The sequence below is a fragment of the Arvicanthis niloticus genome, chromosome 8 (genome assembly GCF_011762505.2).
Source record: "Arvicanthis niloticus isolate mArvNil1 chromosome 8, mArvNil1.pat.X, whole genome shotgun sequence".
NCBI lineage: Eukaryota > Metazoa > Chordata > Mammalia > Rodentia > Muridae > Arvicanthis > Arvicanthis niloticus.
This window is the reverse complement of record NC_047665.1, coordinates 25,015,380-25,033,436: the sequence shown is the minus strand read 5'-3', so window position 1 is coordinate 25,033,436 and position 18,057 is coordinate 25,015,380. Positions and strand designations below refer to the sequence as shown.

The window sequence follows — 18,057 nt, the reverse complement described above, 5'->3', positions numbered from 1 at the left end:
ATTCTGAGGATGTGCATATTCGGGATAAAGAATCTAGAAGCTATGAAGGCATTTAGAATTGTTCAAAGAGGCAAAACGCTAATGAGTTGGAGAAGGCTACACTTAGACTTTTTTGTCGTTCTTTAAAATTTCCTGCCGATATAACTATTTTCTCTTAAAAACGTCGAAGAAGCGGCGGGATGATGCCCAATGTTAGGATGTAAGTTCGAACCAGCTAAGCAAAGGAAACCTGGTCCGGAAGAACGTGGAAGACACCTCTCAAAACTACCGCTTCCGCCCTGCCGGTCGGCTTTTCCCTATAGGCTGGCGCCATCCCGAGGCCCCGCCCACAGCTCCCATAGGCCCGTGCGCGCCCAGCAGTTCGGCCACTTCCTGCCTGAGGTGAGTTGTGATCATGGAGGCCGAACCGCCTCCTCTGGAAGAGCGTCGTCGGCTGCAGGAGGAGCTGAGCGAGTTCGTGGAGAACTGCTGCCGGACGCTGGAGGAGGTGACGGCGTCCCTGGGATGGAGCCTCGATCAGCTGGACCCCGGGGACGAGGTAGCGACCGAGGTGAGGGGCGAGGTCGCCGGGCCTTTCCCGGGCGGCTGGCTTCTCGCCGTAGGAAAGGCGCCCGTGGAGCCCAGGTCTCTCCGAGGGCTCCATCCCAGTGCGATGCAGGGGAGGTCAGGGCTCTTCGGGTGTAAGTCCCGGGGGTGCTGCTACTGGGTTTGGTTATTTGCTTCATCATGTCATAAAGATTCTGCATTGCGTTAAATTCAATGATCTCCTTTCTCTTCCTTAACCAAGGAAGCTTCCCACTCGGACAGTACGGATTCTGGAACGATTAAAGGACGCCCCTAAGGAATGGTAGCTAGTAGCTGACCCTTAAGAAGTGTATTCGAGTGAATTATCCTGACTTTTGTTTTAATAGGTGCAGGATAAAGGGGATTTGCATTGTGCGGTGCTTTTTTATACCTTGGTTCAATAACAAGGTTTAAGTCATACATCAAGGGTAATATTTAAGATATATACAATTTATGTATGAACTAATCACTGTTGTATTAAAATTGAAGTAGAATTTGGAAGGGAAAAAAAACCCTCCATTGTACCTTTACAAGTATATTTGGAATTGTGAATTAACCAATATAGCTCATGGCTTAAAGCCTAGTAATGATACTGTAAAATGGATTTGGGGGACAACTGAAAAAAATTGAGGTATGAATTAGATAATTTTATTATCTATTTCCAGACCATTGAGCAGGGAGGGCTCCACCACGCCTTCCTTTACCATCGAGATATTAACACTTAATGCCTTGTATATGACACTACATTACTTCATTTAAAATTCATAACCCAAGGAGGCTAGAATGATTGGCAGCATTTTACAAATGAGGAAACCAACACATCACGGTGGGATTGGCAACTGGGATTTGGATGCAGGCCTTGTGGCTTCTGAGCTTTTGTGTGCTTAATTGCTATGTAAAACTCCATGGTAAAACTCCCAGATTAGACAGTAAACTCTGAAGTACATGATTACCTGATAGTCACTAGAGTAACTGGCTTAAAATTCTGGTAAATGACAATGGTAGTTTTGAGGGTAGATGCAGACCAGATAATTAATCAATTTCCACGTTTCTGCAGCAGTGCTTAGAAGATAGCAGTGACAATTTGTGTACTTGTAGAGCTTGTCCTGGTGACAGTGAAGGGGATAAAGAAATGACAGCTGATGTTGTTGTGTGGCAAAGTCTGTAATGGGTGGAGTTGAAATTTTTGTAGTATTGATTATTATAAGCTGTGATGGGTCAGTAAAAGAATCTAGAAAGGTATATTTTCAAAAATCTGCATGGGGGCAAGAGAGATGGCTCAGCGGTTAAGAGCGCTGGTTCCTCCTCCAGAGGTCCTGAGTTCAATCCCAGCAACCACATGATGGCTCATGACCATATGGGATTTGATGCCCTCTTCTGGCGTGCAGGTGTACATGAAGAACACTCATAGACATAAAATACCTGAATGAATCTTTAAGAAATCAGTGTGGATGTGTATGGGGGTATGGCCCAGGTTACGGGTCCTCGGCGGGGTCTCTTGTCTTGAGATTGCAACACTATTCTAACTGACCCATGAGCTTCTGACTATTTTCCATTCTATCTTCTACCCCACAGCGGGAACACAGAAATTGCAGATGCATATTAACCATGTCTATCATTTGCATGGGTTCTAAGGATTTGAACTCTGATCCTTATGCTTCCTTTACTGAGACATCTCCCCAGCCCTGACCAAAATAATAACAACAACAACTGAGTAGAATTAGCTAGGTCAAGCACACAGAAAGCATCAGCACGCTTTAGAAGTCCAGGCTTAGATGCTAAGGTTAGAATACTTAAGGATGGCTAGAACATTACGAAGACAATGCTTCTAGACCAACCTGGGCTTCATGATCTAAATGGGAAGTGGAGTGAGAGTAGGTAGGGCTTATACAGCTTATAAGGAGCCTTATGAAGGGCTTTGTCAGAATCTTGGTTTTTGTTTGTCTTTTTATAAAAAAAAATCAAGGCCAACCAGGGAGGTATAGACAAACAAGTCAAGGAATATCCATATCACATTTGTATTTTAATAAATACCTAATAATATTTATTTAGCACTAAGTACCAGGCTTTACTCAAATGTTTTCTTTGTATAAGCTCACATATTTATTTAATCTTCATGATATCTTTGTGAGATGAGGGTCTATTGCTTCTCTTTTACGGCTAAAGAAACTGACTCAAGGAATAGTTATGTTACCCAGTGTTTTATAGCCAGTAAATGGGAGAGCTGAGGTTTCCAAAATGGCTACACTGTGGTGAACGTAGCAGAGAGCAGCCATCCTGGAAGCAGAGGTGGGGAACAGTTAGGTAGCGGTTGTAATCCAGCGAAGGGACATCCTGAATTAGACAAGTGGCACTGGGGCTAGAGAGAACGAAATGGACTTCAAAGACATTTAGGAGTAAAAATGTCAGGACTGGGTGGTTGCTTGGATGTGGGTGATTAGGAAGAGGTAGTTGTTACTTGAGCAGGTGGTACCTTTCACTGAAACGGGAGGAAGGCAGGTTGAGTGCTAGGAGGCTTTTGTGTGATAAAACACCCAACCAAAGCAAGGTAAGAAAGGAAGGTGTGAAGATCAATCAGTTTTGACACAGTGCAGAATCACCCAGGAAGGAGTCTCAGTAAGGAATTGTCTAGGTAAGCCTGTGGCATCCCAGGGAGGGATTTATTTACTGGATTAATTAAGGTGGGAAAATTCACCCTACAGGTAGGCAGCACTATTTCAGGGGCCAGGCCCTGTACTAAATTGAAAGGAAAAGGTCGAACACCAGCATTGCATGTGTTCCTTCTCTCTGCCTGTCGTAACATTTTTTCCCCTTGTGTTAATTTTTACAGGATGAAATCGCCATATGCCCTTATGATTCCAATCATCGCATGCCTAAATCATCACTAACAAAGCACATGGAATCTTGCAGATTGAGGAAACTGGGCTATACCAAAGAGGAAGAGGTAGCATTGGTTTATGACATAATATCACAAAGTGCATTCATTAGTAAGTCAGGAGAGTACATTTTGAGTCCTTGTAGAGTAGATGTACTACAGTGGCATTATTTACCTCAAATCTTAAAACAGCCAATTAAATGCAATCCTTAAGAATATTAATTGAAATTTGTTTTTGTTTTTTGTTTTACTGTCTAGGATGAAATGTACAATCCTACTTTTTTCTATGAAAATTTGAAGATTCCTTCAGTTACTTTGAGTAAGTATATTAGATTATAATTGAAATTAACCTAGTTTTGTATTTTTCTTTTTAAATTAGCAAAAAAAAAAAAAAATGGATATTATAGACATGCTTATGACCTTTTCTACCTTAAGGGATTAACTTGTACACAGTGAAGATACTTCATGTGCTGTAAAAATGGACTCGGTTTATGTAACTGGGAATAAAGATCCTGCAACATTTTGTATAGTAGGCCAGGTGTGGTGGAAAGGCAGAGGCAGAAGTGTCTCGAACCCCCCACGCTTGGGCACCAAACTGTTGTGCTTACTGGAGCCCGATGTTGGACGCCAAACTGTTGTTTCCCGTACTGTCCGTTCCGGTCCGAGGGTCAGGGTCTAGCGAGAGAGAGAGTGGGGATAAAGGGGAAGAGACGCGAAGAATGGAGACAAGACAGAGATTCTGATCAAGTCTCTTTTATTGAAGAGAATTTTGAGCTATTTATAGGCTTTTGTCACGTGCCTTGTAGGCGCGTGGATACCACGTGCCTTACAGGTGTTGATATGACGTAAGCCTTACAGGCGTCTATAGCGTAGACAGCACGTGCACCGCAATGTCTTGTAGGCGTGGATAGCACGTGTGCCTTACAGGCATGTATGGCGTAGATAGCACGTGGACAACACGTGAACTGCATTGCCTTGTAGGCGTGACTACCACGTATACCTTGCAGCTGGGGCCAGTAAACAGCAACACAAAATATGTGGGATATCAGAGTGTGCTTTAGCTGTTATAGGCTATTGAAAACCAAATCTTTTGTCAGGGTATATGGTTCTAGATGGCTATAAAGTTGATCTAGCCGCTTTCTGCTAAAGTCGGCTCCCAACACAGAAGGATCTCTGTGAGTTCAAGGCCAACGTGGTCTACAGAGTGAGCAGGATAGTCAGAGTTACAATACTAGATCCTATCATACAAAAACATACAAACACAGTATACAGTAGGGTACATGCCTCCCTTCTTGGTTATAACAAAAATATAACCGCAGATGCAAGGGAGGGTGGGATCACAATCCATACAGTGGACTGAAGATGACAGGGAAGATGGAAACGTGCGTCAGTTATGTGCAGTATGTGCATAAAGCCTTGGTGGACCTCAAGACACACAACATCCTGATTCTGCTTAGCTTAGATTGATGTGTGTGTAACTTTATGTGAGACATTGCCCTATTGAGTGCCTGAGAGTCTTCATTAGTTTTTGTGGTTGTGGAGGTTGAACCTAGACTCTCTTGCCTGCCAAGCAAATATTCTATCACCATGCCTTAAAAATTATAATATATCTAATATATTTCAAATGGTGTCTAGGTTCTAATTGGTAATAGTTATTAGTTTCTCCAATTTGTACCAGTTAATCTTGAATGCCTGATTCTATTTTTCTGAACTAATTGGAATCTGATCACTTCTTGGACTCTGAAAGAATTTTTATTGAGGTTATATTGGTTTTTGTTTTTTTCAGATAAGGATTCACAGTTCCAGATAATTAAACAAGCTAGGACTACAGCTGGGAAAGATGGTGACTGTTACAGCCAAAGTAAGTGTTGTTGTAATTTTAGCTAATTTGTGAATCCAGGTATCTGCTCTCCTGTAATCATGGTTCTGTGTGCTTCTCAGGGTCAGTCTCACATTTAACACGAGATAGCTTACATTGCTCCAGCTTTGTCAGCTGTTGGCTACTCAAACACGCTGGAGCTCCCTCACACACTCTCTCAGCTGGGGTGCAGTTTTGACATCTGTTAGGTGTGGTTGCCTTGTGGGTTAGTAAGTATACTGAGTAAGGGTGTCTTGTTTTGTTTTGTTCAGGTGCAAGTACCTGACTGAGAGTTTGTTGAGAATATTGAAACAGTGCATAGCATTAAAAGATTACTTTCATTGTTCTCTCAGAATAGTCCCTCCCAAGTTTGAATTTGTAATCTTTTTGGATTTGACCTCTTTGAGACTTTGGATGCCTCAGAAAGAGAGAACAGAATCACAGTGATTTTATGTGGCTTTTCTCATGCCCAGCTTTGGAGTTCTTCAAAGTGTTTCTGCCTTGGAATTTGCCAGAAACGAGGATAAAACAAAAATTAACTAAGGCTCTTAGAAAATTAAAGTAACAGCTTTATCTAAGTGGAAGGAAGTTAATAAAGAGTTTTGATTTTTGAGTCTGGGTGTGACGTTTGGTTGGTACAAGTGGCTCTGTTTGCCAAGGTTGTCCTTCTGTCCTTCCTCACTCTCTCTGTGGTTATCGTAGCAGGTTTTCCCCCTGTAGAAATTCAGTCTTTCCCAGTACTGTCCTAAGAAGCCACTGTGCCACTATCTGGACTTGATTTCCCTTGAGTGGACTGTGACTTTAGAAAGAAGATTGTTTTTCCGGTGGCCTGTGTGTCTCGGCATGGTTACTTCCTGTATCAGGAACACATTTTCCATTTGCTTGATTGTGCAGCCGGATGGTGGTGGCGCATGTGCTGTGATGATGTATAGAGGTCTGAGGACAGCTCCAGGGAGTCGGCCCTCTCCTTCCACAGTGTGGCTTCCAAGGGTTGAATTCATGTGGTCAGGCCGGTGGCAAGCATCGTTGCCCACTGAGCCATCTTGCCATCCTAAGCATATTTCTTCTATTTCCTTTTAAAGTTCCCATTTTTGTGTCTGTTGACTTCATCCCAGCTTTTAAATTTATGGCTAACTGATCTGTGATTACTTAAGTCTTTCATGATCTCTGTTGTTTCTGCTTACTGGCCCTGTTTGTTAATAGACCAGTGCAAATAATTTTTTTAAAAGTGAAGTTAGTTTTATTTGTTTGTTTGTTTTGAGAAGCTTGACTTTTAAGATACTGACTGGTTTAGATAGATTAATGAATTTGCTTTGCTTTGGAGTTGACAAACTACTTGGACCAGTTAATCCAGTGTCTGTATTTTACAAATAGGAAACAAACTGGCTGATGGGGCTAGTTTAATAAAGTTCTTGTGTTGTTTGATGTAAAGGCCTTCAGTGATTTTGTTACCTAGTAAGGCTCTCCCCCTACGCCTTCACCTTCCCTCTTTGTTTCTTTGAGACAGTGTCTCTAGCCCAGGCTGCCTTCAGTCTTTACAATGCTCCTGCCTCGGATGGGTATGTATAGGTGTATGCTATACATCCAGCTCATCCTTGTACTGTTACAGACTTTTCCAGAGCTCTTTTATATGTTCCTTTTTCTCCAGAAAACTTGCGTTGTGTTGGAGAAGTGTTTTCACCTTCATATTAGGTGAAGAAACTCAAAGGGAAGAGACTCGCCTTTGCTAGGCAACAGCAGGGCTGCAGCCAGGATGAAACTCTGACTTGTGGCCCAGGCTTCCAACTGAGTTCTTCTACTCTGGGTTAGAACCAGTCTTCCTGTAGTGAAAGTCATGCTCTGGGTTCTGGTGATGTCACTGTGAGAAGTCAGACTGCACATATGTGCCCACATCAGTACTCACCCCTCATTGTTGGTCACTCAAAAGAGTAAGTCCGCTGCTCACCCTTGCATATGGAACGTGGGAGGTTTTGTTCTATATCTGTAGAGCAATTGTCTTGTATTATGAGAATACACATGGCAAGAGCTAAACTGTGGCAGCTACATTAATTGGTAACCTAATCTAAGAAAAAACTAATGTGTGCAGTGTTGTTATGACGTGGGTGAGTTTTATATAAGTAAATGATTTAGAAAATGTCAGCTGGTGTGAATCTACAGAACTAGACAGTAGGATTCAGACACTGAGCCCAGTTCGTCACGGAGTTGTTTGTTTGGTTTGCTTGTCTGTGGTGCTGAGGATTAAACTCAGGAATCTAAGAATTACTTGGAACAGCTCTTTTCAGTGGAGTAGAGAACTTTTATTTGACTTTGAAGTCTTCTATCTTAAGATTTGATTTCTTTGAATAACTGTTTCAATGCAATCTGTAACCTTTTAAGAACATGTTTAAATCCCATGTAGAGTTCTGCTTTTTTTTCTATCAGAATTATCTTTGTGGCCTACTTATATCTTAGATATTTTCACATGTTTGACTGAGGACTGCCTTCTTACTGATTATTTATGTGAACATGAAGCAGTGTGTGTTTCACCATCTGATTAATAGTGTAAGGTGCTCTCATTACACCTGTTGTATCAGGGCAGACTACACTCTGCTGACTTCACAGGAACTGAGCAGCCTACTATGTACTTTCTTGTGCAGCTACTTTGACCAGTTATAACAAAGTTATTAATTTTGTTCATAAATAGTAATTTTACACTTAGTGGTTTATCTTTTTCCTCCAATATTAAGCATTTTTGTTGCTGTAAATTTTATTACACATATTTGAGACATGGCCATGATTCAGTGTCCTGTAGAAGAATCGTAGAGTGCCATTTAGGTAGCTATTTTTCTCCCATGAGCCTTGTTTTCTTTATCTGACGTTAGGAGTTGTTTCTGTGTGGATGGATACCTATAATACATGCGTTGTGGGTAAGTTTCTGTGATGGCAGGTGACTAATAAAGAAGAATGTACATTACAATAAATTAAAGTTTGATTTTGAAATGGTAAGAGCTCTGGGGATGGGCAGAGGTGATGAACATGTAAAGTCCGAGACAAAGCTCTGAACTGTGTAATTTAAGATGATAATGTGGATGAATTACATCCTGTTTATTTTACCACAACTTAAAAATGAAACAAGGGGACACAGATTTACAGCAGTTGCAGCACATAAACCATATGGAAACTTGCACTTTGAAAACTTACTGTAAATGACTCTTGTTTAAGTGTGTTTATCCTTTTTTAAAACCAGTTTGTTGCTTAACCTTTTCTGTACTTTTTCTTTTTCAGTAACTGGGGTGAGTATAAAGAGGAGTTAGGAACCTGAATGTGCTCCTTATTTAAAGATATGCAGTATCCTTTTTGCAAATGATATCCTTTTAAAAGTATCACTCAGACTTCTGACTTTATCTCAATAACTGTCACTCTTAAAGTCTTGGTTTGGAATTTTGATTGAATTTTAACAAATTTGAATACTAGTCTATTATAAAGAAATTTAAGATTAATAAAAGAAAACTTTGAGATTGATTACTAAACTGTTTTCTAGATTTTGTATTTTTCTCTCAGATTTTTATAGCTGATAGTCAAAGGAATTAGGCTTATCAAAGCCAATCTTATATTGTATGATTGTGCTTAACACCTGGCTGCCTAAAGTCTTATGATAGTGCCTCAGCATCAGAGTGATTGTCTGGTTTCAGAGAGAGTCTGTCTTTCCCATTCATTTCCAACCCCTTGACCAATAACGATGTCCAGGTGTCACCTGCATCTGTGAAACCGCAGCCTTGGTACCACTGCAGCTTTCCCTAACTTGTGGATAAGTGTAAAGTCACTTCAGAGCTCTTACGTGAATTCTTTTGCCTCTTACCTGAGATGCTAGTGAGGTGTGGGAAGAGCTACTGTTTTGCATGGTGCTGTGTGCCAGCTTTAACTCCTTTAGGACAACCTCGCCAGCGTTAGTTTTCCTGTAAGAGTGATGCTCTCAGTTCTCCGTAGGAAGACTTGTTTTAAATTGCTTTGTTTACAGTTACAGTCATTTTGTTTCTTTGAGAATAATTGAGTCTCAAAACAAATTTTCTTCTGTTTTAACACATCATATCAAGGTATTGTATTTATTTCTTGTTCATTCATGAGCAGACGTTAGAATGATCTGTAACTCTTGGGGCACTGCTGTTCTTTTCCCCTTGACTTAGTTAAGCCAGCATACCTCCTCTTTAGGAAACTCAATCGAGTTTAAATTGTCTTCTCCTGGTCTTAGGCATTTTAGAATTTCTACTTAAAAAAAAAATCTCCCTGTGCAGCCCAGCTTGTCTTTTAGTGTGTAGGCCTGGCTGTGGCCTTCCCTTCCCTGAGAGCTAGGATTACCAGTGTGTGCTGACCGTACTTGGCTTAATTTAACATTTTCCCATACTCTAGTCATTCACAGATGTCATGAACTTTGACCACTTGAACATCTACCCTAATGTATCACATGAGGTTTTTTTGTTTTTTTGTTTTTTTACATATTCTTCACAGTCCCTTAATTTGTTTCCAGAAAAACTAAAAATGTGCAATGCCTATTAAAAATATTTTCAGCTTTTATGAGAAAAAGCATATGCACAAAAACAATTCCTACTTTAGTAATAGAGGTTGTATTTAAGAAATTATTATATAGAGGCTTTCTTAGCCTGTTCCTATGGTGTGTGCCTGTAGTCCTGGCTACTTAGGAAGCTGAGAATCCCTTGAACCCAAGAGTCTGCACCACCTGGCAACCATGGCAACATGTCCAGACCTCATCCAAAGGGAAAACAGGTTTTCTGATGCTTTAGTCATTTTCTGTGGTTATTGCTGCCTGACTTCATGGAGTTTGTCCTAAGCTTGTTGGAGAGCATACCAGACACTGAAACAGTACTATTTACCGCCTACATCTTTGTATGTAAAAAGTAGTTTGGGTTACTATTGTATTGTTCTAGCACATATTTAAGAGTCAAGTCCACATGCTTCACCCATCATTTACTCTTGCCTTATCTTAGGAATGTATTCTCCGGCGCCTGTTGAAGTTCCTCTGAATCACAAACGATCTGTTTGTGACCTCACACAAGCGGATCGACTTGCTCTGTATGATTTTGTCATCGAGGAGACAAAGAAAAAACGTTCTGGTCCTCAAGTCATTGAAAATGACAGCGACCTGTTTGTAGACTTGGCTGCTAAAGTCAATCAAGGTTTGGGATAAATATCATCTTTACATTTCTTGTCATCCCATCTCATGCATGTCAATAATGTGATCTAGTTTTGTGCCACTTGAGGGGGTTAAGGTGGTTGTGTATCATCTCATTGACATTACAGAGTTTACTCTGACTTCTAGCATAGTGCTTCATCTGTAGGAATGCTACTTGTATTTATGGATTTGAATACCTCTGTTCATCTACTGGCGAGAAAAGAAAGAGTGATAGAATAGTCTGTTTATAATGTAGACTGTTTTGGAACTTTTTTGGTATGTTACCTTGAAGCATACATGCAGGATTTTTTTTTTTAATTAACTATTTTTTAAAGATCCATTTGCTTTATGTAATACACTGTAGCTGTCTTCAGACACACCGAAAGAGGGTATCAGATCCCATTACAGATGGTTGTGAGCCACCAGGTGGTTGCTGGGACTTGAACTCAGGACCTCTGGAAGGGCAGTCAGTGCTCTTAACCACTGAGCCATCTCTCCAGCCCACAGGATTATTTCTAACTCTTAAGTTCAAAGTTTCAAAGTGGAGTTAGATAGATGAGTAGTTAAAAGCTCATACTGCTCTTGTAGAGGACCTACGTTCTGTTCTCACACCCACATTGGGTGGCTCACAGCTACCCTTAATTCCCTCTTCTGGACTCCCCAGACACACTCACTTACAGCAACAAACCCACAAACATACACATAGTATGTTTTATATGTAATTATACACACACACACACATTAATAAAAATAATTTAACTGCTTTTAAGGGTATAATTATTTTATTCTTTCATTAGACAATAGCCGAAAAAGTCCAAAATCTTACCTGGAAATCCTGGCAGAAGTGAGAGATTATAAAAGAAGACGCCAGTCCTATAGAGCTAAGAATGTTCACATAACCAAAAAGTCATACACTGAAGTAAGTTTCACATACTTTTATAGTACTTTTGTTGAAAATAAAAATTTTCCATAATTTTCTAAGTCTATTTTATGTTCCCAGTGGTTTTTCTCAAGTGTCCTGAGAATGTCACACCCTGTTTGTCCTTGCCAGGCAAAGGTGTTTCACTACTAACATATCTGTGGAGGCTGCAAAGCCTTTTAAAGAAACTTCGTTCTGAGAAAGTGGCTCTGTGTTGTGACAAGAGTATGACTTTGGGCTTTTAACTGCCCCTGGCTTGAGAGGGTTGGGGTTTGGGGCATTGGGGAGGGGTTCCTTCATGCTTTTTTAAATTCTTAGATGTATTTTCATAGTGCCGGTTTAGTTCTGGTTTTCATGTTTATTATACTTTGCTCTTCTTCATAAGCTCCCCACTGTCTTCTATTGCCTCCTTTGTGGGTCCCCTCCCTGTCTCAGATGTCCCTCCTGCAGTCATGTCACATGTATTCTGTTACTCTACCTCTCATCCTCTTTCCCTTCTGTCCTTGGCAGTGTCTCACTGTATAGCCCAGGGAATTCTTGATTTCCTTTAGGACTGGCATTTTAGGCAGAGCCTAAAAGCAGCTGTTTTTCCTTTCTGTACATTTTTTACTCTATTTCATATTCATACATATTTTTTCCTTGAATTGTTCAAGAGTAAGTTCTGTACATTCTGACTCTTATCCCCAAAAAGTATGTATGTATTTCCAGAGAATAAAGCTGTTTTCTTGCATAGTCATAGCATAGTTCCAACTTCAAAATTAACATTGAAATAATACTGCCATCTACCATTTATTTATTCATCAGTGTGACAACTGCCTTTTTTATAGTTGTTAAATACACCTATCTCATAGTCCATATGTCATAACCCTTCCTTCATAAATTTTTGAGTGATGACAACTACTGATTTTTCTAAGTAGATTTTATTTTTAATTACATGTATATGTGTAGGTATGTGCACATGAGTGCAGGTGCCAGAAGAAGGTTCCAGAAGGAGGCCAGAAGACATTAGATCCCTAAATCTTGAGTTCTGGGTGATCATGAACCACCCAACATGGATGCTGGGAGCCAAACTGGTCTGGTCCAGTGGAAGAGCAACAGACGCTCTTAACCACTGAGCCATCTCCTATTTTTCTGGTTTTATGATCTTAAGGTTTAGAACAACTTCTTGCTCTAACATGTGGTTTTACTTCTCCCAAGGTAATTCGGGATGTGATAAAGGTGCACATGGAAGAGCTCAGTAACCACTGGCAAGAAGAGCAGGGAAGAGCAGAAGATGGCGCTGAAAGGTACGTCAGTCATTGTCCTCACCGAGGAAGTGTGTGCTTCTTTCATCTGTCAAACCCAGGGCCATGCACGTTGGCAGTGTACCTCTCATGTGCTGTAATTGTGAACATGCAGCGCTGTGTGGCTTAAAGCATCTCTTTAACGCATCGCCTATATATACTATTAAACCATAGCATTTCCAAGACTGTGATTCATTGGTGCTTGTTTATTGTCAATGCTCAGAATTACTGTATTTAGAGCCATGATGATGCCAGGCTTAGGGATAAACAACCAATTAGGGAACTTGTTAGTAGGTAAGATATTATAGGGCTGTTTGTTTGACTGCTACCTTTGTGGAATATAAGATCATGCCACTGATATGATATGGAATATTGTATGTTAGTGGATGGTCTGTGTGCAGTGAAGACCATTGGTGAGAGGACCTGATAGATGTTCTTTCTGTACTGCAGGAATGAGGAAAGGCGATCGGCTTCGGTAGATTCACGACAGTCTGGTGGAAGTTATTTGGATGTTGAAAGTTCACGACATAGAAGGGCTCGGAGTAGGAGCCCACACAAACGAAAAAGAAATAAAGATAAAAATTCTGAGTCAAGAAGAAGGAAAGAGAGGTGAGTATCTACTCCTGAGTTATCCAGCATTGCTGACTTTGTCATTGAATGCAGAATAATAATAATTATTGGAGTAAGTTAAGGTAGGGAAGGAATTAATGGAATTTTTCATATTCACCATGCTTCAGTTCACAGACTACCCATGTAGTTCCTAGTTCTGTATACATAATAAAACACTGTGCCCCCTACCCTTCTTTTGAGATACTGGAATTGAACCTAGAGGCAAATGCTCTACTACTGAGCTGTAACTTCAGCTTCTCTCTCTCTCTCTCTTTCTCTCTTTCTCTCTCTCCCTCTCTCTCTCTCTCTCTCTCTCTCTCATTAATTTATTCACTTTATATCCTGATGACAGCACCCCTTCCTGGTCCCCCCCCTTACTCAGCTCCTCTCCCACTCCCCCTCCTCCCCTAGATATCACACCACCATGGCACATCAAGTCACTGCAGGACTAGGCACATCCTCTCCCACTGAGGCCAGACAAGGCAGCCTAGTTAGGGGAGTGGGATCCATAGACAGGCAACAGAGTCAGGGATAGTCCCTGCTCCAGTTGTTTGGGGACCCACATGAAGACTCAGCTGCACATCTGCTATATATTTGCAGGGGTGTGTGGGGGTGGGATAGAGGGACCTAGGCCTAGCCCATGCTTGCTTTTTGGTTAGTGGTTCAGGCTTTGGGAGCCCCCAAGGACCCAGGTTAGTTGCCTCTGTTGGTCTTTTTGTGGCATTTCTATCCTATTCGGGTCCCTCACTCCTTCTCCCAACTTCCACAAAGTTCCCCAAGCTCTGTCTAATCTTAGGCTGTGGGTCTCTGCCTCTGTTTCTGTCAGTTGCTGTGTGGAGCCTCTTCAAAGGACAGTTACGCTATGCTCCTGTCTGAAAGTATAATGAAGTATGGAGTATCATTTATAATGAAAATGGTTTGGTGCTTACCCATGGAATGGGTCTCAAGTTGGGTCAGTCATTGGTTGGCCATTCCCTCAGACTCTGCTCCATCTTTGTCCCTGCACATCTTGTTGGCAAGACACATTTTGGGTTTAAGGTTTTGTGGGTGGATTAGTATCCTTATCCCTCCACTGGGAGTCCTGCCTGGCTATAAGAGATGGTCACTTCAGGCTCCATACCCTCACTGCTATGAGTCTCGGCTAGAGTCACCCTCATAGACTCCCTGAGGCCTCTCCTTCCCGTCCCAGGTCTTTGGCCTGGCCGTCCTAGAAATGCACCCCCAAAGTCCCCTGCTGATTTTTGTTTTCTCTCCCCTACTCTCCATACACCTGATCTTTCTCTATATTTTTTTTTTAATGTTTGAGGCAGTACCTTACCATTCTGGCTTTGAACTCACTATAGAGCCCAGGAAGGACTTGAACTTACTTGATCCTCTTGCCTGCCAAGTAGCCTGAATTATAGACCTGTACCACCAGGTGACCAGCTTGGTGCCTCCTACTTTTCTTAAAAAACTTACAAAGCTGACATATGAAAGTGATGTCTGAGTGAGGCAGTAAGTTTTACAGTGTTTGTTTAGACCTGTCTTCTGTTGAAATTGCCTTCTTATGCTTTTCTTTATGCTAATTCCTCTGTTGAAGTGTAGTTAGATCAGAGACATCCCAATTTTACCTTTGTTAGTATAGTTTGATAACTAGGAGATATGAACTAATGGTATATGATAAATTTAAACCAATTGAGGTCTAATCTTGTATGCCAGCTACTTACTGGGTACCCCCTGGGGTGTCACATTCACCGGGGTTCCAACTAAACTATGTCTCCGTCTGCCCTTCCCCAATATTTCTGTCCTGGTTAGTGGGATGACCCTCCCAAATTTACCTACGCCAGAGATCAGGTAGTCATTTGCTTACTGCTTGCCATCTGGTTAGGTCCACATTCCTGTTTATTCTGCTGTCTGCCTCCCTTCTGTTCTTGTTGTTGGTGTCTCTCTAGAGAGTGATGGTTGCTTTCTTGTGAGCTGTCTGAGTAGTGGACCTGAACCCTAGGCCTCAGCAAGAGCCATACACACTCGAGCCATCTCTCTAGCCTTTTGCGTTGGCCTGATAGTTTTGCTAATCTTACTCTCATTCCGTTTGTAGAGCTAAAGCTAGCTGTACTTTAGTTCTGTGTGATGAAGATGGGGTGTTTGCTTAGTTACCCCTTCTGATTCTACAACTGAACTCTTGCCCACCTGACAGAAACTGTACTTTGGCTCTTTTCAGAGTTGAGATCTCTGTTTGGTCCCTGTACAGCTGAGTGAGTTACATGACATTGATACAGCAGCCAGAATAAGGAAGCCAGACACTTTAACATATTTTTTATGCCTTTAATATTCTATTTGACATGGGTCCTCTGGTCATCTAACAGCGTATATTTAGAGTTAATTTTAAAGCAGACCACCAAAATATAAATCAATTTTGCTTACCTTTTTTTCCTTTCTTTTACTTTATAGATATCATACCTCCTCCTTCTCTCTCCTCCCTCCAGACTCCTGTTCGCCCCTCCTTGCTTAGGGCTGTTGTGCCGTGCTGGTTATTGTGGTTCTTAAGTATCACACTGGGTAGGACCGGTGCTTGCTTCCCTGCTTTGGAAGCTTGCATGGTGCCTTCCAGCTCAGGGGCCTCTGGGCCCTGTGTCTTATGTGAATGCTCTCTTCAGCAATAGGGACTTCCACCCCTGGAGGTGACCAAGGGCCAGAGCAATATGCTGTAATGTTCCAGGAGTTTCTTGGACAGCCCTCACCAACAGCTCAAGAAGGCTTTTCATGCCTGGTGTTGGGGTTTTGTTAGGTGGTCTTTATTTAGCTCTTGGTAGGGGGGGAGCATTGCCAGCCATATAAAAAAAATTCATATAATCTATATATTTGTAAACATATTTATATATGTTATTTTTTAAGGTAGATAATAATATGATCCTTTATGGCTTTCAGAATGGTTTTTTAATTTCAGTATGACTCCTTATGAATTTTTCAGAAATCTTTACTGTTATTTTATTCTCCTACCTCCTTATTCTGTGTTTATCTCCCCTCCCCTCTCTAATTAGAGCCCTCCACATTTTGCTTACCTGTATATTAATCTTGACTTTAACTTAATAATTGACTCTCCCCTTTTACTCTTAAACTATTGTTCAGCTGGGAGTGATGATACATGTCCTTAATCCCAGCACTCAAGAGGCAGAGGCAAGTGGGTTTCTGAGTTCAAGGTCAGCCTGGTCTAAATAGTAAGTTCTAGGCTTCCTGAGGCTAAATAGTGAGACTTTGTCTCCAGAAAAAAAAGTATTATCCAGTTCTAAATGCTTGTTTTAGCTTACTGTGGTTTATGTCTAATGGAAATGTATTGCTATTATTAAAATGTCTCATAATTTTATGTCTCTTTATTTCAGGGATGGAGAAAGACATCATAGTCATAAAAGAAGAAAGCAAAAAATATAAGCAGATTGTAAATGTGTTAATTATGCTTATGGAATAAACATGCTGATATTTTAATTATTATCTTTGCATAGAAAAAATGGCTATTATGATCGTGTAATGCTTATTATAATAAATGCTTCAAACCAGGAGTCAAAATTGTACCCTACACATTATTACTATTTGTTAAATTCTTTTGGCCATATATATATCAGTTTTCTTTTTCACAGATCAGTACTTGAGATAGGTAAATTACATAGGAAAACATTCTCACTGTAAGGAGTTAAAGGTGAGGCTAGATTCCACCCTGGCAGTGACTATGCTTTCTCACTGGAGGGTTATGTCGTAGGGAAAGCAATCTAAGTGGCTTTGTGGATGGGGGATGTCCTGACTAAGTAGACTATGTGTAGGTATTTATAGATTGAATTACTATATTGGCATTCAAAGGAAAACCTTGATCTGTGTTCACACAGTTAGATATTTAAAATGTAATGCTAAAGGGAAATTGTGAGTAGCAAGTTAGCATTAGATTCAAGTGCAAAAAAACCTTTTTTTTTTTTTTTTACATATATATGTATATGATTATATTTTCAAAGGTTCATTAGAAACCATTCCAAATTCCTAATTATATGTGGGAAAGGATGTTTTGGGGTAGATAACAGGATTGGGGGGTTGGTCAAAAGAAACTTTGGTTCTGTGAGTAATATATATTCATGTTTCATTTGATAATTAAAAATTGCAAATATTTTGTATGTTTGAAGTACTGTATGCATACACTAAAAGTATACTCATTTTAAGTACATATGTGACTGGTATATCTCCATACAACCACCACAGGGTGGAGTGTTCTCTGGCTTCAGGAGGCTTGTACCTCCCCCATATTTCTCTGTCCCTAACCTAGGGCAGCCAAAGCTTAGATTCCTCTTTCTTACAGCCCTGGGCAGTGAGATGTCCAGCCTTAGCTCTGCCTTCCTTCACACAGGGGTGTTCTGTGTTTAGTTTTATCTTGGAGCCCAGGTTGGTTTTGAATTTGATTCCTGTGTCAGCCTTCCAAGTGCTGGGATGATAGGCATGTGCCACAGTGCTTGGTGACTCCAGGTTTTGGGAATCGGTCCTGTGCTTTATGTTGGTAGTACATTTCTTTTAGTTGTTCTGTTTTATCTAGAACATCCAGTTGAGTCCAGTGCATTACATTCTCACTTAAATTAGCAGCAGTAGCTTGGACATTTGAAACCCAATTAAAGATTTCATTTCCAAACAGAAACAGAATCTTAAGTAATTGACAAAAAGTGATTGATTGGATTTTGGTAAGATTGATGATTAAGTTTCATGCATGAGAGATAGACTTGGTTCTGTTTTCTGTTTTTTCTAATACATGCTTTTGCTGTGTTCTCAAGC

The 18,057-nt window shown here is 40.8% G+C and overlaps 1 protein-coding gene across 4 annotated transcripts; it reads left to right on the top strand.

The window, feature by feature from the left end:
- The first annotated feature begins 352 nt into the window (after positions 1–352).
- Positions 353–17,404, top strand: Snrnp48 (small nuclear ribonucleoprotein U11/U12 subunit 48). Of its 4 annotated transcripts, none has more exons than XM_034510976.2 (9): positions 353–538; positions 3,395–3,508; positions 3,698–3,758; positions 5,226–5,300; positions 10,280–10,468; positions 11,262–11,383; positions 12,581–12,669; positions 13,117–13,275; positions 16,635–17,404. In XM_034510976.2, exons 1-9 carry the CDS (start codon positions 395–397, stop codon positions 16,681–16,683), a joined length of 1,002 nt encoding a protein of 333 aa, XP_034366867.1. In that variant the 5' UTR covers positions 353–394; the 3' UTR covers positions 16,684–17,404. The 4 variants fall into 4 exon arrangements, with proteins under 4 accessions (XP_034366867.1, XP_076795278.1, XP_034366866.1 ...); XM_034510975.2 differs by having other exon boundaries at positions 354–550; XM_076939163.1 differs by lacking the exon at positions 3,395–3,508.
- The last annotated feature ends 653 nt before the right edge of the window (positions 17,405–18,057 follow it).